This window comes from Pavona decussata, unplaced genomic scaffold, assembly GCF_977016875.1.
Source record: "Pavona decussata unplaced genomic scaffold, jaPavDecu1.1 SCAFFOLD_286, whole genome shotgun sequence".
Lineage (NCBI taxonomy): Eukaryota > Metazoa > Cnidaria > Anthozoa > Scleractinia > Agariciidae > Pavona > Pavona decussata.
Genome location: NW_028145687.1, coordinates 1,791,886 through 1,814,856, shown reverse-complemented (window position 1 = coordinate 1,814,856; position 22,971 = coordinate 1,791,886). Strand labels below are relative to the sequence as shown.

Here is a 22,971-nt window from a genome sequence, read left to right as displayed (position 1 = left end):
CACATTGCATTTCTGATTTTATCACCGTGAGCAGATAAACAATTTCTCCCCACCCCCGTAAGGCAAAAGGATGACTGATATTCGTTCCAGTTTCTTCGAGGGACCATTTTGAAGTTTACGTCCAGCATGCGTGTCTCAGAAAACAGACACATCCTTATTGCTTGTTTACAGTAAGAGGTTTTGCCTCACATACCATCAACCAGGCCAGCAATATTCCTTTAATGATCAAATTGTTCCACGATGAGATTGTTGACTGTTGAAGTTGCCATGAATGCGAAGATTTGCTCGAGATCTGTCGAGGAATTCTAGAAATGGGTGGACTGCTGTAAGCTTTCAACTTACACCGCGGAGAAAGATCACATCTGCTTGAAGTGAGTACAGCAAAATATTGTCTAGACTTATTTCGTTTTCTTTACTAAAGATCTCGTTTTTCTTTGGTAATCCTCTTATAGCTGTAATATTATATACGAAAAAGCGTGCACAAAATTTCTGGGTGTATGTAGTCATCCCGTACGCCTATTACCAATAATCAAGCTTACTCCAGCGGGAAAGTATATTCTACGCTTTGGACATTTTACACGCCGTTGATTTTAATAATTGAAGTATCTGTATTATTCACTCGTGAAAGAATTCTGTTTTGGAAGTTATATTGTACTGAATTCTAAAGGAATTTCATGAACTGTCGAAACAGAAAAGGGCGAATTTTATGCACTTTTGGAACGAAGAAACACCAGCGTTTTTGTGATTGATCTTGTTGAGCCAAGGAAGTTGAACAGCTTTTTGTTCCATGCATGAGGTCGGTCAGATGGTTTTGTTAATCTTATTTGGAAGCTTTTTTAAGCTAACTAGATGGAACAGTGAGACAAAAGAATACCTAAATTGGGAAGAGTAATGTTCTGCATGCCTTTTAATTTCCATTTCATTTTGTGGTAATCCAGATCAATAGTCATCTCCCTTTATTATCTCATATATGCTAATATTTCAATCGTTGTGTTTTCAACACGGACAAATTAGTAAGGGTACATATAAATTATAAATAAATATCGTCTATAGCAAAAATGTCACAATGATGTTTAATTCAGAAAGGGAGAGGAAAATCTTCAGGAAAGAGGCATGACCTGCTGGGATCAAAAACTAGATTTTTATTAAAATGACCAGAAATGTAGGTTGTTTTACTATTGTACGTTTGAATTTACAATCAATTACAACCTGCCAACTCTCACACCTTAGGTGTGAGTCTCATGCCTGTGGGTTGAAAACTTTGATCTCACGCCAGCTCATGCGTACGGACCAATTTACCACGCCTGGTTGAAAAATGTAAGCCATTACAGCCTTGACTGACACACTTTCCAAAAATATGTAAACTCAAACCAATGCAAGAAATGAAAAGTCCGAAAACGAAAAGTAAATGACAGTACTTTCCCCAAATCTCTGATTTTTGAAGGTCCATATAGAGCATAATAATTTTGTTGAGAACTTCAGAATTATTCGGAACATCCTCGGAAATCTTCGGGGGTCTTTGGAAGTCTTTAAAAATCTTCGGATGTAGTCGTGTCGTTTTTTAAAATCCTGGCACTCGAAGGATAAAAATCTCATGCCATTGAGTGAGAAAAAGTTGGCTGGTATAAAATGCCTGAAATTGTCTGCATGGCACAGGCGTCCAAACTTGAAGAGCTTGCAAGCTCAAGGTGCAAGAATTAAATCTTTCGTTTGCAATATTCCCCTTTGAAATCAGTTCTTGTTCTTCTGCATCCTGACACACCCAACATAAAGCCACCCTGCTACGCGCAGTAGCTGCTAAGCTTCACATTCCATCCTATCGTGTCCTGTGCTATTCTCACGACAACAGCCAAGCTCATTAATAGCAGGATAACTCCTACGTTGGGGGTAAAGTGTTTGAGATCTCATTTTGTTATTTCTTATAATTTAAGCAGTCTTTCATTTCTCTTTTCAATGGTCTGGATCCAGTGTTTTCTAAGACTAGCAAATTTTTGTCATTTCAGTTTTCGTCTGGTTCTCACAAATATTTGAGATCCAGTGTTCCAGATAAGAGAGGGGTTGGGAAAGCTGGCTTCCTGCCCCAACAATAAGAAGATTTCGAGAGAACCACTCCTATTGACCTCTCAAAATTCTTTTTTGACTCCCAGCTTTGATTTCAAAATTATCTGGAACACTCAGATCACTGGCAGATCTGGGGTGTGTGTGGGGTGGGGTGGGGTCATGCCCCTGCCATTTTGCATTTTGTCAAAGAAAGCAACGGCTGAAAGGCTAAATTAAAAAAAAAAAAAAACTATTTGTAGTCTCCCACCTTTCACAATACTCTGGACCTGCCCTTACAGATTCTTGATACTATGGAATCAACTGGAATGATAAAAATGCCATCACAGGTTTAAGCTGGAGGTGACTTTGTCACATGACTGCCATTTTGTAGACCTCATGACGAGTAAACTTGAACTTGGAATGAATAATTTCAACTTGCCGTCATATCCATCCAAGTATAACTGATGTCTTCAGATGACATCTCTTCAAGAATATTTGTAACTAAATAGAGTACTATAGTTTATGCTTGACTGAAAACAGTGTTAAAAACAAAGTGTAAGTATTGCAAGTTCTACTTAGCCATCATTGTGATAGAAAACACGTTGTCTCCAGTTTAAAGCTCTAACATCATAAGTCAGAAGGGACCACTGAATTTGGCTTTTGCGGTTACATAGTGTTACTCCAGCTTTTTTTCACTTTCTATCTATGTTGAATTTTTTTTTCACATGACAAAGGGTAAATGAAAAATAAATGAATTAAAAAATCGAGTTAAAAAAAAAAAACAACGTGAGTTCTCCTCCATAGTAAGTGAAACAGACCAAAATCCAAATATCTATATAGCTTATATGGGGGAGAACCCCCCCAGGCTTTCAATCTCTTTAAAGCAGGTACACTCCTTTAAATACTTTCAATGTTTTTCAGGAAGAAGTGATCAAGAAAATGGCAGAATTAAACAACATTTCACCATCATCTGAGGATCACAGCCCAGAACCATCGCTTTTACCTGGGGAGATAGTTGTTGCCAAAGCCATAAATGTGTTGAGATTCCAGACAATGGCAAACCGAAAATCTGGGATATCTGGAGTGCTTTATGCAACCAACTTCCGCATGTCGTTCTTGACAAGGAACCCAAGCACTGAAACACAGCTCAATTCAGTATTCCAGTCCAATCCAGATCTTTCACAAGCCGGAGACATGTATACGGACATGCAGAGAGAGTTGCACATTCCACAGACATGTATAACTGACATTTTCTATTACTCCAGTTCCACCGCTGAGGGATCAAAGGTGAAGAAGGTGCGCCCAGGTTCTCGGATGTCATCCAAAGTGCACTCTTTGGAAATCCGCTGCAAGGACTTTAGAGTGGTTAGGTTTGGATTGAAATTTACGCCCAAGAAAGACCATGTTAAGATGGTGAATGCAATCGCACATTACAAGACACCAAGCTCTATTGTTCTGTTATTTGCATTCCCATATAGTATGGCCCAAACCTGCTCAGAGGACGGCAGTAAGGGAAGACTAAATACCATACCGACATTTAGAACTCTTCCTGACTGGCTCAACGAGTTGTCAAGACTCCAAGTTGATGACACATGGAGAGTCGCAACTGTCAACAGTAACTTCCAAACTTGCCCATCACTGTCGGAGATGTTTGTTGTCCTTGCTTCCCTGTCTGACTCGGATATCAACAGGATGTCGCTGCATTATGTAGATTCTCGTCTGCCCACGTGGTGCTGGAGTGATCCCAAGACAGGAATACCCATGCTGTGTAGTGGAGCAGGAAGGTTAGTATTGGCTAGTATTGTTGGAGCCACATGAAGCTTGTAGTATTTGAAGTCTGTCATCTCAGAGTTATTGGTACATAGCAAAGCTGGCTGTTACAAAAATGGAGTTTAAAGGGAAGGGCTAAGATCATAGCCATCTTATCTCAAATGTTATGCTGATTTTTCAGTTTGCTCAAAAGTACCTGAATTTTTGCATGTCGTCTTCAATTCAGACAGAGAGTGTTGCTCTGTGTTTTTTTCTTGTTTTTGTTTAGTTTTCAAGAAAGATTTATGAGGCCAAAATATCAAGGCGGCATCATTTTATGTCATCCAGCAAAAGAACAGAAAGCAAAGAAGCAGAACAACAGATGCTTTGGGTGAAAAGAAAAATACAGAGCAATGTTCTTTGATTAACTTGAATTCCACATGCAATGACATATAAGACAGTTATGTTCTCAGCCTGTCAATTAAGTACTCATAAAGAATGCCTCCTGTGGTGTTATGGTTTGATGTAACAGGGGGAGGACTGAGACCTAAGAGCTGCTTTGTGAGTGTTTTGTGTTGCTGGCAGCCCCCACCCCCAGTACTCCCCCTCTATTAGCTACAGTGTATGTGTAGCTGTAGGTATGTGCAGCCTCAAAGGGTATGGTTTTTTTACCATTTTGGTCTGAAATAGGGTATAGATATTAACCACTTTGATATGAAAGTCTGAAAACAGAACAGTGTGTACCTGAAAATTGGTACAAATTTTAGAGGCCTGGTCCGAAAAAGGATATCAGAAAATTACCTTGTTTTTGGCCTGAAAAAGGGTCAGGGTTTGCAAAACCAAGCCGCACACCCCCATCCAAATTCTGAGGGGTGCCCTTCCCAGGATTGAAGGTCAGTCTGACCAAAATAAAACAATCCACCCTTGAAACCATGTTATAATGTCAAAGAGCATAAACAACAGTGAAGAAATCTGTCAGATCAACCAAAACTAGTATGAAGTGACACCACTTTGTTACACAGCCTCATTTAAATCACTCAGTATGTAACCAAATCAAAACATTCCTAATATAAAGTCTTGCTTTTACAATGCCATTGTTGTCTTTTTAGACCAGAAAGCATATTTTTGGAGAAGGAAGAAACATCTTTCTTCCGAGCTTTGTCCTTAATACCCTGCAACACAGAGCACAAAGATGTCAAGGTCGTAGACTTAATGAAGACTTGTCCGACAGTACGAGAGCTGCAGCAGAGCTTTCTCAAGGTTGAGGAGCTGTGTGTGATAGAGACGAGTAAGGAGTTCTGGAGCATCGATCCCACCTGGCTGACAAGTTTGGAAGCATCAAAGTGAGTGCTGAAATAATTTGCCATGGATTTTTTGCAGTATTGATGAAGTCAGTAGAAAAGAAGTCTTGACAATGTTCAAGAGTGGTTTCAATTGAGTATCGCAAATACCTTTTTTTAATATTTGAACAAATGCCCTGAAGTTAGTGTTCGTTGACTTTGATGTTACCATAGCAACCAATTTTTGACAGGCAGTTTTTATGCACTTAGCAAAGGGTGACTTTGACCACTTAATAGAAGTGAGGAGGTCAAAACTACAGAATTAGCCCTTTCCTTACCAATTTTTTTGGCCCATTTTGCTGAAACGGTAAAGAAAAACCCAGGCTCCTGCTAATGCCGTTTAAAAGGTCTTGATGAGTGTAATTCATTTCTGAAATCAAGATAACTGACGGAAGTTAGGTCTTTGATAGAAATAGCTTTAAAACATGAAAAATAAAAAATAAAAAATTTCACTGATCGACTCATGTGATGGGTATACCTCAAAATTGTAGTTTATTTTGCAGCTTTTAATGCATAGAACACTCTGAGATATGTGAGAGTCTGTAAATGCATTAAATGAAAGTATTCCACAAATCATAGGGGTGGTAAACCACATCATAGATACCAGAGGGTACCATTTTTTCCTTTGAAACGCAAAGAACTTTCCAAGACCAATTTGCTGACAAAATTTCACTTTAATTGAGCAAATACTGACCAAGTTATGAGTTGAGGACCCACTATAGTGGGTCTCAGGCAGGAAAGGGTTAAGGGGATTAATTTTCAGGACGTTGACAACTTGATAAAGTGCCGCTTTGATACATTTGCCTTAGATCTGACTAACATTACAGGGTCCGAAATTGTGCTTTCCTGGTCGCCAATGCGACTAAAAATTTTGCACTGGCGACCAGAATTTCACAACTGGTCCCCAACGGGCGATTAATTATTTCATGCCACGATCATTATACAAACAATAACTTTGATTTTCAGCCAAATCGATTAAAATAAAATTCGAAGCCGCCCGCCAATTGGTCACTTACTTTTTGCCTTTCCGCTGATTTTGAAGTATAAAACCGATTTTCCTGTTGTTAATTAAATCTATCACAACGTTTCACAGCTACGATCAGCATGTTTGTATTTAATGTTATTCGTTAGCAGAAAAATCGCCATTGCGGCCCCAAATGTGTTCTCTTCCTTCTGATTCTAAAAAGAAAAATTGGCGACCAAAAAGTTTGTTTTGTGTTATACTGCGAAGGAAAAATGTTATTGACACTTTTTGGCGACCACATATTTCCATATGGCGACTGAAAAAAATATTCAGTCGGCAGTTGGCGCCTGCCTAAAAAAGTTAATTTTGGATCCTGCATTGTTTGATTTTTCAGGTGGTTGCACTACATAAGGCTGTCACTTGTTGCTGCTTTGGATGTAGCAGAATCCATTTCTCTTGACCATTCACCAGTTATTATCAAGGAAACTGGTGGCCGCGATTTTGTTCTGGTTGTAGGAAGCCTGGCGCAGTTGATACTGGACTCATATTACCGGACAATAAGAGGTTTCCAAACCCTTATTCAGAAAATGTGGGTTCTGGGAGGACATCAGTTTCTTCAACGCTGCAATCACATTAGTAAACCAGTGCTGGAAAGTGAAAAGGAGGATTCTGGTGAGTCGCCAGTTTTTCTTCACTTCATAGATTGTGTGTATCAGTTGACGCAGCAGTTTCCATCGGAGTTTGAATTCTCTGAGACTTATCTCCATGCCTTACTGGACACCTTGCACGCGTGTATGTTTGACACCTTTTTGTTTGACTGTGAGAAACAGAGGCATGAGCTGTGCAAGACAGAGCTTGGTGGCCAATCTTTGGCATCATTGTGGGAGTTTGTCGCAGAACAGCTTGCAGAAACGAGAAACTCTGAGCCATATCTCAACCCATTGTTTGAGTACCGAAAGTCGTTAAATGTCAGCGACATGGTAAATGGAACAAGTGCGGAGTCTTACCTCAGAGTAAACACCCTTGCTCCTGCTATTAAGTTCTGGTCTGGTCGTTATCTGCGATGGATTCCTGTTGTTCATGTTAGCGCTGGCATGGGTGAAAACTCATCCTCACACTTCCAGCAGATGATCCTGGTCAACGAGCTTAGGATTTTGCGACATCGTTTGGCCGTCAACAAGTATGAGCAAAGTCCACGAGAGAATCCCATCGACGGTGACAAAACGCTTGGTGTAGATGGAACTGATTTTGAGTTAAGCAGTGACTTCAGCTTGGATTTAGAAACGAGCAAGCTTCTCACCCCCAGTTTGCCATTTATTGGCGACCTCTCACTAAGCAAGTATTATTCTGGGGACCTGCCAGCAAACATCGATACAGACACTCCAGTAGATGTGGGAAAATTTTAATACCATAACAAGGTTCGCTTCCCACTCTGTGCATAACCAGGTCATCGTAATTACAGTGTGCATGATAGACATTCATTTTGCAATGTCATAAACTTGGTGCACCTGATGTTACCTCCACATTTGGTGTGAGAAATCAAACCCTTGAAATCGTTAGTGTTGTTGCTTTTTTCAGTTTTTTTGCTTGTTGTATTCAAGCAAGAGTGAATCTTGTCACAAGCAACATTTGCCATGAAAACAGGATTTTTCTCCTCAAACAATGCCATGATTTTCGTCTTAATTAATTTCTCGAAAACATTAATGATTCGTGAGGGAAAACAAAGGAAATTACTACCATGAAGGAGGTTTGAAAATGTGATTGTAATTGTTGTAAAAATTGGTGAACATTTGTTTTGAATTTCTACAAGAATTTATAGATGATTTGAGGTGCTGCATCAAACATTCAAAATCTTGAGTGTTTCATTTGTTTTCCAAACACCTCGAAGATGTTTTTCCTTTTTGTTTTTTTGTTTTTTTCAGCCAACTTCTTGGTCAATGGAAAGCAAATGATGCTCTTCCTTTTGTTTGATATATTACTGTTTTGTGAACATGACACCACAAAAATAATCATTTTACATGTATAGGAGTATTTTTATAAATGTGAAATCTTTCAATTTATTGAAAGAATTTTTAAATTTATTTACAGCTGTTAAAACCTATCTACAGCTGAATGATCTTGCAGCAGGATAAAAGCTATAATTTTTATCATTTTATGAACAATAATGTCACATATTATGAAAGGTGTTCATGTTTTGTAATTCAATGCAAACTATTGATTCTTTGTAGTAGCAATGTTACAGAAGTATTCTTGAGTTTTTGCAAACAAATCAAAATATATTTTTTGCAACTTGTTGCAGATAGCATTTTCTTGGTAGATACTATGTTATTAAAAGCTATCAGGTTCTATAGTTCTTTATTTACTATTTATGCAATACATCCATTTTGTATACTCTAAAACTTTATAAACAGCTCATATTTCCTAGCCTGCAGCGTAAGAGTATTTGGGGGGCAAGCGAATGAGTATTTTCTTTGTGGAATGCGTTGCCGTCATCATGGATTATGACAAGGAGACGACTGGGGAGAGTACGAAATCTGCCTGAGAGGGTGGGGTTGGGTGAGGTGGGCATCCCTTCCCCACCGTCTTTGACTAGTTCCAGCTCCTACATTTGGAAATCCAAGATGGCAGCCTAATGCACAAACAACCATAAATAAAAGGCTACAAATTTCCTGGATGCTCTATTGTTCTAACCTACGACTTCCCCAAAAGTCAGCTAAATAGACTGTGGTTTCCTCTAAAAAATACTTTCAGAGATTCAAGATTTGTTTGCCAAACATCAGCTGTTTAATTATAAAGCTCAAAATATAAAACAATAAACTACACATTAACACGGTGACATTTGTATTTTAATAATTTTGTTATTGACCATCAAGATCATCAATGCAATTACTCTATAACATTAAACACTAACTATTGGTCAGTCCGGGCCATAGCCATTTCTGGATACTTGATGACGTTACCAGTAATGTTGTCGGGGTGCGACATCGAGGAAACTCCTTCATTACTCTTATTTGAGCCCTAACGTTTTTGTTCCTTAACCATTTCCCATGAAATCTTGCGAAAGTGCAACAAAAGCAAATGTCAAAAAAAGTGAATATTCTACGCCTTGACAATATTCCTTTTTAAGTGAAAAGAGAAGTCGATTAGCATTCTAAACAAGCCATCCACTGGGAGCTTTGGGTAAAAAAAAGGTCCTACTCCCTTCTCGAGAAGTGAGCCTAAATGAAACGTGTGGAGTCTGGAACCGAGCCTGAGAGGTCTCACTCGGAATTGTTCCGATGAAAGGCGCCTTCCATTTGTCAGAATTGACCGATCTGTTTGTGAATGGAACACGCTATTTGAAGGTCTGCTCTACCTACTTCTTCAAAATGGCAACATTCTTAAAATTGTATGTGCCTGCATGTCGGGTATATAATTAGTCCAACGGTGCAGCGTTCTGTTTCTTAAGTGACGGTTTGCCGGTCAGTTCTGAGCAAATAAAACGCACCCGAATACGGACCTGCTCCTCTAGGATGCGGGTCGCGGGCGAAAAGCAATATTACTGTAACCAGAACAGCGAGATGAAGGCTGAAGTTCCTCTGGATGAGGGTTCCCAGAAGGTTTTTCGGGATCCGAGATTTGGCTTATTTGAAGGCAAGGATTCTGGATTTTTACGAAAAGGGAAGCGAGATTCGGGATTGTTGTTATGAACGGATTGCGGGATTTGGCGATTTTACTAAGCGGAATTGGAAAATGACTTTTTAAAGGACCGAGATCCGGGAAGTCCGGTGACGAAAATGTACAAAGAAAATCAAACCACCACCAGCTTCGTTTTGGTGGAAAGAGACACAAATGTACCGTTAATTGTCAGTGCTTGAGTTAGCTGTGCGAGAATCTGAACCCAATGAAATGATTTTACCAGTAACGAAACTATGACTGGAATAGCGAGATTGAAGAACCCTATTGGGGACCCTCCTGGATGACCGCATTGTCTTCACAGGTTGCCGCGACGAGTGAAAGCTCTGGTAATTGTGAAGAACAGCTCACGTCGGTCGACTGTCGGCCAACTGTCGCTCGATAGTCAACCGACAGTTGGCCAACAGTCGGTCAGCAGTTGGCCAACCGACAGTCGACCGACAAACAGCCGCCAGTTTTAGTTAAAATTGTTGGCCGACAGTCGGCCGTCTGTCTCACACAACCTTGCTGACCGCCCGAGTCGTTTCTCATAAAAATCGGCCAAAGCACAAGGCGAGGGGGTGAGGTGAAAAAGTGTATCGTCACTGTGTTCAAGTGTTTTGTACCCAGTCCCTTGGTACCCACTGTTCTTCGTGTTCAAGCCTCTCAACAGCTTCTAGGATGCTGTTATAAGCGTCTTCAATGTCCTTATTAACCACTGTCAAGTCAAAGAACTTCTCATAGTTGTCTTCTAATTCTCTTGCTGCGTTGATCATCTCTTGCAAATCCTCCTCCTACAAAATTGATAAAATCAGGAGCAATGACAACATTTATCAATTACTTAGCTTCTTTCTTACTCCAAACCAATTCCACAGTAAAGTCACACGTCATCTAGGCGCACAATGGAAATGGCAAGCATGCCGCCCCCCTCCCCGGCCATATACGAAGTCTCGTACCATTCACCAAAGTCAGAGTTACTTGAAGAGTGAGAACATTTGAGCGGTTTTTCTTCTAGAGATGGAGAACATGAATACAATTTTTGAAAGAGTTCAGATTTTTTTCATCTTTCACAAAGAAACAGAAGTCATCCCACGGATAATTAGGTTACCAGACGACAAGTTACCTTGAATGTTCTCATGTACGATTTCTGGGAAGCTGGTTTGGCTTTTCCGTGCACAGTCAGCCTGGAAGAACGAAGTTCCTTGAGTGGAGGAGGTTTAACGTAGATGCAGAAAGGTTTGAACTCAGCTGTTCTTAACAACAACATAACCTGCAGAAGAAAATAACCAAAATTGATTAAAAGACTGAATTACAATAATCCACCCATGCATATATTGTGACGACATTCAGGTTGCGAAAGGCCTGGTTTGATAGCATATTTTAAGCGCCACAGATTAAGACGAAAAAGTGTTGTCCACTTAGGAAAACAGCTAGCAGTTCTGGCGCTTCTTTCGTGCTGATTAATGTGGCATGGCTCGTCATCACAAGCGGACATTAACACTTCCTCAGAAGAGAAGAGCTAAGCACAAGATTTTATTTTATTTTGAGCAGCAAAAACAAGCAAATTAAAGCAAAACAAAAAAGTAACTCTTCTGGGATTCACCATTTCTGGGTCCGTAAGTGGCACCGATATCATGAAATAGAAATTAGAGTAATGGATATTAGAAATATCATGGTTGGTACAGAACATGAACTTTGATAAGTATGTCATTAGCAGCCAACGTGATAACTTTATGCACAAGTGGACAAGGCGCTATCCAGCAGATAGCTCGTATTGGTCGGAATACATTTTATCAGGTGGATGGCAATTAGTCCACAGGATAAAGAAATCCCCTCTTCAGTTGAATAACTTGGCCCTAGTTGTTATTGATTTAAGCTGACGGAAGCATTCGAAAGGGCGGCATTTTCAGTTTCTCGCAAACCTTGCGTTAGGAGTGGTGAGACTAGAATTCAACTTGCCTCGGGTAGAACCTTCAGGACACAGATTTTCCCAGTTTTCAAAGCTCTTTTTATAGAGTCTTTAGATGTGCCATACAAGCAGCCTTTGAATTCACCAAACTCAATGAATTTTCTCTTCTGAATGAAATTTTCCATGGTCTGTCGTGATACGAAGAAGTATTCCTTGCCGTCTGTTTCGTAACTTTTCATATGTCTCGAGGTATCTAAGATCAAAAATACAAAAATGACAGTGACTTATTTGATGGAAATTTTATCCAGGTTGATAGTTTGTGAACTAAATATTCCAACAGAGTTCGATTATTTGATGTAAGTGCTACTTACGTACCTTATTCCTTTTAATCCTCCTTAGTAATATAAATGTTTATTGTTTTTTTTATGTATTGTATTGAATCTCGTTGTACGTGTGAAAAATAAAAATTGAATTGAATTTAATTGGAACAAGAAGAAGGATAACATTGCACGGTTGTGTGTTGATTATAGCAAGTTGAATAACATTAACTTCCTAGACCTCCGTTTCCCATCAAATAAAGGAGTAAGCTTTGCTAAAACAGACATAACCGTGTAAGTTGGACATATGTGTGAAAACAGAATAGTGTAAGAAGCTAAAGAGAACGGAGAAAAGGGCGCTATTGGCTATCTTCCCAGTATTTCTCTGATAAAAGGGTTAATTTGATTCGACGTAGATGGCACCATGATGAATTGTAATTTATTTTCTCTTAGATAAAATAGGTTACAAGCTACAGCGCAAACAAGCAGGGTTTTTGACGATATTGTTTTCTATGTCTTAATCTATAATACACAGGCAAGTAAAAACTAACGACATAATGTTCCGACGTTTCGGCGACGTCATGACGCCATTCTCAAGTAATAAATATAAATACAAGCGAGTTCAACAGAGTAAGATTCTGTCGAACTCGCTTGTATTGTTCATTCCTTGAGAATGGTATCATGACGTCGCCGAAACGTCTGAACATTATTTCGTTAGTTTTTACTTGCCTGTGTATTTCTAAAGCATTATTAATTAATCTATAATAGCAAATTTTAAAATGTGTCTTACGAGGAACAGTTGTAACGAATTTATCTGGACTGTTTGAGAGCAGCATCTTCTTAAGCTCGTTTCTGCCTACACCAGGAACCCCTGAAACAAAAAAACACCAATTAAACACAAGTCAGTTAAGCTCCGGCTAGACAACACTTTTTTTAAAAAATTTGTGAGAAAGTACACAGAGAAACAGACCGGCACTGATTTTGTGGTTTAAATTTCTTTTTGGTTCAAACCTTTTTAAACGTGTATACTGAAAATCTTTTTAGTTTAGTTTCGCAGCTAAATTTACTTGTTACGAGTGGTTGATTTTGTAAATGTTATTTATTTACGTTTTAACATGTTATTTGTTAACGTAATTTATCACTGACTGCTGTACCCCTTATCTCCGATCGCCTCAACTAGCACCTGCTATTTGCGGGCGGAAATGGACCTTATGTAAATGACAGTAAATTAATTGTTGATAATAATAATATAGTGTAAACCTGTTTAATTTTTATTTTCTTTGGTCTCAGTGTGAATACCTTCTGGAACAAAGCAACTGAAACGAAAAATACGTTTCCACACTGTTCTACTAAATAATTCAGCACCTGACTAAATTACCTACCTATTAACAAGAGAAGTCTCTTTTTCTGTGACGTTTCCAGATATTTAGCGACAGGCTCATAGGCGGGCCATCCGTCCACTTTTACATCTGCACGCCGTGTTGATTAAAATTGAAAGTCAGTGAATAACAAAGACTTTATTAATCGAGAATGAAGATTAGAGCGGTTTTTAATTGAGTGTCGAAAGTAATTACGCGTTCGCGTTGGTTTTGTTTTACTGTGCTCTGTGATTGGTTGGCAAAACTCGCGCCACTTTGTCAACCAATGAGAAGCAAAACCAAAACCAATCCTGCCTCGCTCGCACGGTTTTCCCGCGCTTGGCGCCAGTTACAAGCATTCGCTTCGCGTTCTGATTGGTCCATTGCCTTGTTTATGTACGCTGTGATTGGCCAGAGTAATTCTTTGGTTTTGGATTTACAACACTCAATTGAAAACCGCTCTAAAAGTGGAAATACGTTCAGTAATATTGAGACAGTTCTTCAGATGAAGATGCGTTTTATCATTTTTATCATTTTTTTACTCAGCCTCATATACTACAAGTGGTCTCCTATCTTTCTCAGTGGTAGTAAGGCGAGTTAAACACTCGAATGTTTCCCCACGAGTCGCGTCTTCTCGCAGGAAGCTATTTTCGCGCGCACACTCACTTGTCCCGCGTGCATTACTAGTCTATCAACCTCACTGCCTCACCCCTAGTCGTCGTTGGCGCGCATTAAGCAACGACGACGGCAACGAAAACGAAAACGTCACCTGAAAATATTTCTTTATTTTATCGGTGCTACTTCGCGATTATTTCAACTTGCTCAACTTTTACAAAAATGGCGAACTATCCAGGAACCAAATTGGTAGGAGTGGCGTACAAGTTAAGAAAGGAAATGAAAAATTCACCTTCGTGCGTTCACGTTCTCCACAAAACCTAAATGTGGCCATTTCACCTTTTTTTTTTGCAGAGGACGGCAAAGAAATGTACCAAAATGTAAAACGCACGTGCAGAGCGATTGTTTTTGCTCATTAAACCTATTTTTTGCGGCATTGTCGTTGCCGTCGCCGTCGTCGTTGCTTAAGCTTCCTAATGAATCAGTGACGTTACCTGTCGAACAGTTCTTTCGTCGTTTAAGTATGTTTTAAAACATCTGTTAATTGCTGATGTCAAAAGGCCGTTTAGGGAAGCCCGATTTCAGTTATCTGTTGCTTTAGACTCCTGGATTTGATTGCATGAAGTATGAATGCGAGTTTTACGCAACGGTTCCTTGAGTATGGAAGGATTCACTCGCGCTCTCGTGGATAACTCAGACGATGGTTAACGAGTATACGAAACACGGAGAAAGCGCGAGAAATCTTTCGGAACACACGCTTCTCTTTGGTCTCTTTTTCCGATTTACAGAGTGTAAGTTAGGTTTGTCTCAAGTGGTGTGTCCTATTTTATACTAGAAATCGGAAATTAATCAAACGAACCTTGAAGGAAATTGCACAACACTTTGTTTGAATCATTCGTTCTTTTCTTCCAGAATGGTAACGCTCGCCTTCCTGAAAAAAAAAACAAACAAAATTAAACTGACATATTCAAAATGTTGATAGACAAGATTATCAAAGATAATAAGTAAGACCATTATCTTTTATTTAACATTTAACCGAAAACAAACAGAGAGAACATAAGCCATAAGCGACAAAAGGTGTTTAAGACCTGTTTAAGAATGGAAAATAAACAACAATGAGCTTGTTTCTTTCTGTTATCTTTCTATATCTCAGTAAAGAAAGATTTTTTGAAGACACATTGCAGAAGTCTGCTTAGCTTACCGTTTTTGTCCTTCTGTGGGCTAACATCGGTTGAAGTGGCAATCTTGTTGAGCTGCTGGCGTCTAAAGTGATAAAAGAAATCCATTATTATATCGCAAGCTAAGAACACTGAGATACGGTCAAATATAGGCATTTGCAACTATGAATAATCTAGATGAAAAGAATTTATTATAAGATCGACCGGGTAGTAAGCCATTTCCGAGTTGCTTTGAACCTCATTATCAAAATGATGCTTCGTGCATAGTTTCTACTATGAAATTAGTTTTCATTCATATTTTCGTATGAAGAGCTTTGCACGAAGCCTCGCTTTCATAATGAGGTTCAAGGCAACTCGGAAAGGGTCCATTCTTATCCTTTCAGCTTCATCCAAGGACAACCATCAAACACCACAAAACAAAAGAATCACTCAATCCTTACTTTTCCTGGAAATCTTTGCTTGGTATAAGACCCGCCTTATCATGACTAGAGCCATCCTTTCTGGCCTAAAATGCAGCATGTAGACAAAACGTTTTTTGTTTAGAGAGAGATGTATTGTTTTCAGTGAGTGACACAGGCATACTCGGAAAAAGGAAATCCGAGTGCTCCTATCAGGAGTCCAACTTAAGACCTTCCTAATAACCATACAGTCGAATCTCTTTATTACGGACACCAAGGGGACAGGAATAAGTGTCCGCATTACAGAGGTGTCCGTTTTAGAGAAGTAGGGTTTATATGGATTTCGGTCTCTAAGGGACCAAGTGAACTGTCCGTAATAGAGAGGTGTCCGTATTAACGGGGTGTCCGTAAGGAGAGGTTCCGCTGTATTCAGATGGAACTCTATTATATTTTTCTTCGGAAGAGAACTCAGTAACTCCTAGAATGTTTAATAGAAGGTGAAATCGGTTTACGTCACCTTTTGAAGCAGTTCAAAATCTTGTGGTACCCCGGCTTAGCTAGGCTTTTGTAATTTGATAGCATCGGAGTTCAAAATGCATCCGATAAGCAACGATTTAAGAAGTCGACGTCGTTACATCTTTATTGACTTTTTATCTACAGATAACATAGACTCCGAAAAGTCTCTTTCTTCCACTAATTTTGACGTTTGAAGCGCGTATTGGATTTACAAATATGCATAATTTTACAGTCTCTTTCGCACGAGTGATCTAAGGATGGAAAAAGCACGACAGCTTGCAGTCTACAGATAACGTGGACTCAGTAGTTTAAGATACTATCTCAGCGCTTAGTTCGAGAGCTGTTATTATTTTATCCCTTGCAATAACAAACTCACCTGCCACCATTTGGCGTCATCCATGTTGACCACGTGCAACACATCACTGGTGCAAAATGCCACACCCACCTCCTTACATGGTATCAGCGGGTCTTGCAGTGGATTGTAGTCAAAGAAGGCTCTTAAGCTAACCTTTAAATGAATAAAAATTGGTTTGAAAGTTCTTAGCTCTTAGCAATGTGGACTGTAGTCGAAGAAGGCTAGTAAGCTAACCTTTAAATGAATAAAAATTGGTTTAAAAGTTCTTAACTCTTAGCAATGTAGCCCTTGGCGAATCCAGATCAAATTGGAATCGTTCAAATTAATTTCAAGTGTTGATTTAGTTATTTTTTCAGTCCTGCTTTTGGGCCTTCACATGCTTGTATTGTGTCGGAGGTTTGAGGTCGAGCTCAAATGGGGATCATGACGTCAAACTTGACTCCGGCTGGACGACTGGGACGAGACAGCCTCGTTGCCAGGGTCCTCTCTTGAGCGAGGTTTGGAACGAGGCTGGTATTTACTGACGATAAATTTCATAGTTACGCTTTAGGTGACGCTAGCGCTTCTGATGATGGCATCAAGCAACAATTTTCAACTGAGTATCTTCTGAGCTGCACTAAAAACTGCATGAAAAACCATAGACAAGAAGGAACTTGTAAAACTGCATTAGAAGCAGCCCACGAAGGCTCCCACTGACCTTTGTCTCTCTGGTTAGTTTCCTGTCTTTCCTGAGTGGAATAATCTTGATGTCAACACTTCCTGTTATTCCATCCTAAGAAAGCAAGAATAATAATCGGGGATTCACAAGCTTTGCCTTTAAATTTGTCAAGAGAAATGAATATATGAGATGTACAAATGGTTGATAAATCTCTGTGATTCACATAGGCAGGTCTTCTTTTTTTGTCCATACTTGAAATGTTTTATTTTAATTTCATGCTTTCATTCATCCATCCGTCAATCCATCCATCCATTTGTTCAATTCGTTCGTTCGTTCATTGTTCTTTCGTTTCTTCTCTCATTCGTTCGTTCTTCGCGATCGTTTTTTCTTTCCCTTGACATAGTTGTTTATTCGTGCATTCGTTCGTTCCTTATTTCATTAATTCAGTCTGATTCAGTCATGGACTATGTAGCATAGAAGTTACAATGCTCTTCGTCAATTCACATTACAATGCCGTTCTTAAACGCACCGATGTTTCAATCGTTCAAGAAGTCAGAGACCAATTTACGTTACCTTTTAATTTTAATTAACCGAACAAACGTGCAGTATTTTATGTTATAAAACTTTTTTTACAATTTATTAGAAACCGAATCCTTGTATAAAGCAATCCCAAGGATTTGATTGGCTTAACGGCCACGGTATATGAGCCATTATACCATGCCCGAGAAATAGCGATCATTATATTGTCTTCTGGTTGTTCTTGCAAAGCGAAATCAGTAAGATCCAGCAATATTTCTAGGTTGTTTCTTAAACAAAAAACAAAACAATTAATACACTTGCGCTTGTTGGATATGCGATTATTATAGCCAACCTTGTTGGCCATCTATCATCTCATATCCAACACGCACTCGTGGAATAATTGTTAATTATTTACCATCGTTTCTGCAACCTCGTTAGCAGTCATTCCCTCAACTTGTCTGCCATTTATTTCTAAGATTTCATCATCAACATGGAGGGTGCCTTAAATTAGTAACAAAAAAGCCTAAGTTAGAAAACTTTAATCTCCAAACATTGTTTAGTTTTTTTGTGCATTGATAGATAGTTTTCTCACCAAAAGCATCCGCTAGACCGCCGCTTAGGATTCTTGCAACAACAATCCTCTCACTGTGTTCACCATTCTTCACCGTTTTTACTGTAATTCCCTGTATAAGGTGAGAGTAGGTATTAATACGTTCATTTTGTGCACAACTAGCTATAGCTGTCAGAGCAGTGACACAAACATACTCGGAAAATGAAAATCCAAGCTATACAATGTAAATTAATTCGATGGAGTGGCCTAAAATAGATGGCATAGTCCCTTTAAAGGGGAAGCATCATGGGAGATATCATGATTTTGGGCAAAAATTCACTAAATTTAAACTTTGAACACTGTGTTAATTAATTTCTAAATCGCTAATTTAAAGAAATATTAACAGTGATTCTACCGAGATGAAAGGTTAAACCAAAATATAGTACAACCGAGTTTTAGTGCGTTACGACAGCGAAAATTGAAAACGTCGGCCCGACGTTTTCAAATTTGAACCCATTTTTATTTTGGTCATCTGCCAGCGAAAATATCCATGGATAGTTTCTTTGCTTTTTCGTTCTGATAGTCTTTTAATGGCATTTTGATCATTATATCTTGGCTGCTATCAACCGAATAGCGTCTTTTCGATTTTTAATATGTTACTAAAAGTAGCGTGATATTGTCCCTTTAATCGAGTCATCAAAACATGGTTCATTTTTGAAGTTCAAGTACCATACAGGAATTTGTACTCACAAGTGTTTCTTTTGCATTCCTGAACAGTCTGACAGTCCTCGGAGAATTTTCAGCTACCACCACCACAGGGACACCAGCTTTTTGTCCATCCCCCTTGGACGCATCTTCCAATACTTTTTCCCTGAGTTCTTCTTCAATATCGGTTTCCTTGTGACCATTTTCCACACCATTTACCATGTGCCCATCTTGGTCATCAGTTGTAATTTCTTCTTTAACATCATTGCTTACATCAAATGCAAACTTAACTGCTTTTACTGCACCTTGTACTTCCCTGGCAGCGCGATGGTGATTGTCAGAAGATGCCTGTAAAGTTGTTTCCTTTTCATCAGTGGCGGAGGTATCCCACCATGGCGTCTCCTCATTGATATTTTCTTCATCCGTGTCAGTCACAACGACTTCCACGTTTGCTGCCATGATGTGTTTATTGCCTGGGAGGGAGGGGGAAGAGTGGGAGGAGCTGGGGAGGGGAGGGTCGCCTTCTGATGCACTCTCACACGAGGACTCTTTCAACTCCCCTTCACCATCTTTGTCTCTTACTTCTGCTTGATCACCTCCACTGCTACCATCATCATTGTCGTTATTGCCGTCCTCGCCACCATTGTCATTACCTCCGTCATCACTATGGCTGCCATTAGGGTTGTCAACCTCCTCCTTTTCAAATTTTTTCTCCGGAGTTATGCTTTCATTTTCGACTTTCTCTTGTGTTTCATTTACCTTGGTGAGTAACTTATCTGACCCTTCTTCTTCAGGCGTGCTTGACGTGAATTCACCCGCTGCTATCAAATCATGTGCCTGCAATAAGCCCTGCAAGTGTAACAGATGAACAAAGCATATTTCAGTTCCTAAAGAGCAGATAATATAAGATTCCCATGTTCAAAATCAACGTGAAAGAATTTTGTCTTGCCTTTAAGTGTGGCTTTTTTAGGATGTGCTGTAATTCTTGTGCGTCTGTGTTGACAAGAGAATTAGGAAGAAGGATTTCCACAACCTGGAATGAAACATAGCTAAAATTGGTAAACTGTCATGCAGTGGCGGTGCTAAGGGAGGGGCCAAAGGAACCCTTATATTTTAGACCAAACCGGAGGACCACATGGCCGAGATTTTTATTTTCAAGACGCCCGGAGAAGCAAGTTGAACGTTCGAGAGCGAATTCAATGTTTCCAGTTCATTGAAAGTCATTGCGCCTTCTAATACCCGACCACTGTTTAATTTCCCATGCATTTTGTAAATTCAGCTTACTGATCATAAATACCTCCTGTGCTAGTTCCATTGCTCGCCCGTCCGTCACAGCCCCTGGTGTCCCACAATCCTCCAGAGCCCCTGCTCTTCCATCATCTGACCTGGATGATGAGCTACGAACCTAAAACACGAAGCACATGTTTGCTTAATAAATAGAGCAGTTTTCAATTGAGTGTCGAAAGTAATTTCGCGTTTGCTTTGGTTTTGGACTACTACGCTCGGTGATTGGTTAACAAAACTTGCGCCACTTTCTCAATCAATGGCGCATGGCGCCGGTTATATGTATTTGCTTTGAATTCTGATTGGTTCACTTCGCTGTTTGCGTCTGCTGTGATTGGCCAGAGTAGTTACTCCGGTTTTGGTTTTACAACACTCGATTGCGAACAGCTCTATGTATATAACAATTACAACAGGCTGGAGTCCTTACCATGATAATATCAGTTTTTAAATGAACCATGAACCTAATTTAATGGCCTTAGCTCCCACGAGTCTCCTGTAGCTCAGTGGTAGAGCATCCGAACTAGTAATCGGAAGGTTTTAGGTTCGACTCCTGATAGGAGCACTCGGAATTTCATTTTCCGAGTTTGCCTGTGTCATTACTGAATAATACATCATTCTCAATATCAGTTTACCTTGAAAGTTTTCCAAAAGTCTTTACTTTGGAAGTAGTTGGACAAGAAGAGGAATTCATCTTCACGGCTGTCAAGCTTGTGTCGAATCTGCTCCAGGCAAGTTAAGAGTCTTTGAAAAGCTAAAAGAAACAGAAAATGTGTTTAAACTGAGGCAGACTGGTTCGAGCGATGAACATTATTCCGTAAATGGAGTTCAATTTTAACATAAATGGATCTCTTTCATAGAACCGAATACACGAGGCTAAATAAAAACATCTTTAAAGAAAAAAAGTCATCCGACGGTGAAGTTTTTCGGACATAAGGTCAGTTTGTGAGCAACGAGAACGCAACGAGTCGTAAAAGGATACTGATCTTTTTGCATGAGCAGCTAGTTGTCTAATTTCCTTAATGAAGCATTTTTGGCCATTTTGATTTCGTGCGCGAATACGTCATTACGTTTTCCCTGAAAGTTCTCTACATGCGTCAAAATCCTGGAACTCCACGGTTTTTGAAATGTGGACGCTTAACGTTAAGGGCACGAAGAGCCCGTGTTACCGTTATACAGCGAAGTTAACGGTGCAGGACTAGTTTTTTGGTCACTTGCATGCAACTGGGCTCCATTTACAGCTGTTTAGTTCGCCAGCGAGGCTCGTTCCCAATCTCGATTTTTAAGTAAGTATATTGGGCGTAATAGACCTTTCTCACTCGGCGGCCATGTTAAGTCTCAGAGAATAACAAGCTTTGTTTTTGCACGGCAAGCCTCGCCCACAAGCGAATTCAGTGCGAGGCTTACCGTGCATAAACAAAGCTTTTTATTCTCCTGTGCCTCAACATGGTCCCCGAGTGAGAAAGGTCTATTGGGGCAACTGGAAATTATTTCGCGCCTTTCTCACGCGCTTGGATTTCTAGGAACTGCGATTCTGCGGACTTCCCACAACACACTGCAACCTAAGTCAAACGTACTGAATTCCCATAACCCATCGTTCAAAAGCTAGAGCGACTCTCGAGTCTGGATTCAGTTAATCTACGCTATATTAAACTATTGTATCTTGGATTAGCAAAGATATTTGAATAATCCTCAACGAAGGTGAAATAAAAGAGCAAACATTGAAAACTAAACGATTGAGATACTAAATAAGCCAGCTGCTATCGTGTTCAAAGCCGGCGGTGTCAGAAGTTTTTACAGCCAAACATTATCATGAGTAAACAATCAGTTGCAAAAGGGAAGTTTCTACTAACTTACAAGATTCTTCAGCAACTGTGTTATGAACGTCTATTGGCTAAATTGACAACTCCATAGAAATGAAATTAGTAAATTAAATCATTGAAGCTATTCAAGCCATTTATAAGCTGACAGTTTCAATAACTGTTTTGCGAGTTAACCGAGAATATCTTGCTTGAAAAGCTTGCAGAAACAATTGGACATTCGTTCGAACTTGCAATCAAATTGCTCATTTATAAGTAACACCTTTGTAAACTCCCTAATGCGTCTAGGAAAACCAGAAAATTAAGCCCTACTATCGCGATTTCTCCATATTAATCTACTAAACAGTTCAGAAGAACGATATCAACTTACATGCTAATTTAGTTTGTCTAAATTCGGTAAAATTCTTTCTTTTTCGTAGCCGTCAGTTAAATTGAAGAAGAAAGCAAAATTTGCGTTATTACATTATCACCGGCCGTTGATTTCAGTTTTTTCACAGGTGGTAACTGGATCGCGTATCAGGGATCTGTTTGGAGGGAACTGAATTAACCGACGCAACTGGTTCCATTGTGCACAGTACATAAGCTTACTTACAGGGGTCGGCAAAACTGCCGCCATCTTTGTTGTGCGTTGAAGCCGACATTGGGGAGGATTCTTGTACTAAACCCTTAATCCTTTAAACGTCTCCAAGCATTACTTTTCTGAACGCAAAGAAGTTGATCATGAACTGAAGCAGAAGAACACTTCGGTTACGGACGTGTTCATCGCAGCAAAATAAACTAAAATCGTAATTTATTCTAATTCCTACCATAGTTAAGGCGCTTAAACAAACAGCGAAAGTCAATAACTGTCAGACTTTGTGTAATTAAGTTCCTGGGGGAAGATTGAATTTAAATGTTATTGATAACTAATGAATTAGTCAATTCCAGCAATGTCCATACCTCCGGTACGATCTCGGGTATTACCAATTTTGAAAACAAACCGGCACAAGCCCCACGGCGAAGACAAACGAGCCGTTCAAATGTCTGCCTGTGGTAGCTATCGAAA

The 22,971-nt window shown here is 39.5% G+C and overlaps 3 protein-coding genes across 5 annotated transcripts in view; 2 read left to right on the top strand and 1 right to left on the bottom strand.

The window, feature by feature from the left end:
- The window catches only part of LOC146455122 (double zinc ribbon and ankyrin repeat-containing protein 1-like), a 69,346-nt gene that overhangs the window by 28,858 nt on the left and 17,517 nt on the right, over nt 1–22,971 (top strand). The gene's annotated exons all lie outside the window — the stretch shown is intronic.
- LOC146455126 (myotubularin-related protein 10-like) lies at nt 110–8,929 on the top strand. 2 transcript variants are annotated; one of them, XM_085094784.1, is made up of 4 exons: nt 110–371; nt 2,962–3,824; nt 4,899–5,132; nt 6,488–8,929. In XM_085094784.1, exons 2-4 carry the CDS (start codon nt 2,980–2,982, stop codon nt 7,497–7,499), a joined length of 2,091 nt encoding a protein of 696 aa, XP_084950910.1. In that variant the 5' UTR covers nt 110–371; nt 2,962–2,979; the 3' UTR covers nt 7,500–8,929. The 2 variants fall into 2 exon arrangements, with proteins under 2 accessions (XP_084950910.1, XP_084950911.1); XM_085094785.1 differs by lacking the exon at nt 110–371 and adding an exon at nt 2,270–2,595.
- Nucleotides 7,985–22,902, bottom strand: LOC146455125 (MAGUK p55 subfamily member 4-like). Its single transcript, XM_085094779.1, has 17 exons — nt 22,519–22,902; nt 20,742–20,860; nt 20,123–20,230; nt 19,775–19,858; nt 18,871–19,674; nt 18,163–18,253; nt 17,986–18,071; nt 17,091–17,165; nt 16,415–16,546; nt 15,565–15,629; nt 15,148–15,209; nt 14,806–14,877; nt 13,356–13,442; nt 12,764–12,844; nt 11,707–11,909; nt 10,871–11,017; nt 7,985–10,541 (listed from the first exon to the last, which is right to left on the bottom strand). The coding sequence occupies exons 1-17, from the start codon at nt 22,565–22,567 to the stop codon at nt 10,359–10,361; spliced, it is 2,448 nt and encodes an 815-aa protein (XP_084950905.1). The 5' UTR covers nt 22,568–22,902; the 3' UTR covers nt 7,985–10,358.

Coding starts and splice junctions, on each gene's coding strand:
- LOC146455126 (XM_085094784.1), top strand. CDS start 2,980: ATGGCAGAATTAAACAACATTTCACCATCATCTGAGGATCACAGCCCA. Junction 3,825..4,898: donor CTGTGTAGTGGAGCAGGAAG/GTTAGTATTGGC, acceptor TTGTCTTTTTAG/ACCAGAAAGCATATTTTTGG. Junction 5,133..6,487: donor ACAAGTTTGGAAGCATCAAA/GTGAGTGCTGAA, acceptor TTGATTTTTCAG/GTGGTTGCACTACATAAGGC.
- LOC146455125 (XM_085094779.1), bottom strand. CDS start 22,567: ATGTCGGCTTCAACGCACAACAAAGATGGCGGCAGTTTTGCCGACCCC. Junction 11,910..12,763: donor ATTCGTTACAACTGTTCCTC/GTAAGACACATT, acceptor TTTTGATCTTAG/ATACCTCGAGACATATGAAA. Junction 10,542..10,870: donor CGTACATGAGAACATTCAAG/GTAACTTGTCGT, acceptor TCAATTTTGTAG/GAGGAGGATTTGCAAGAGAT.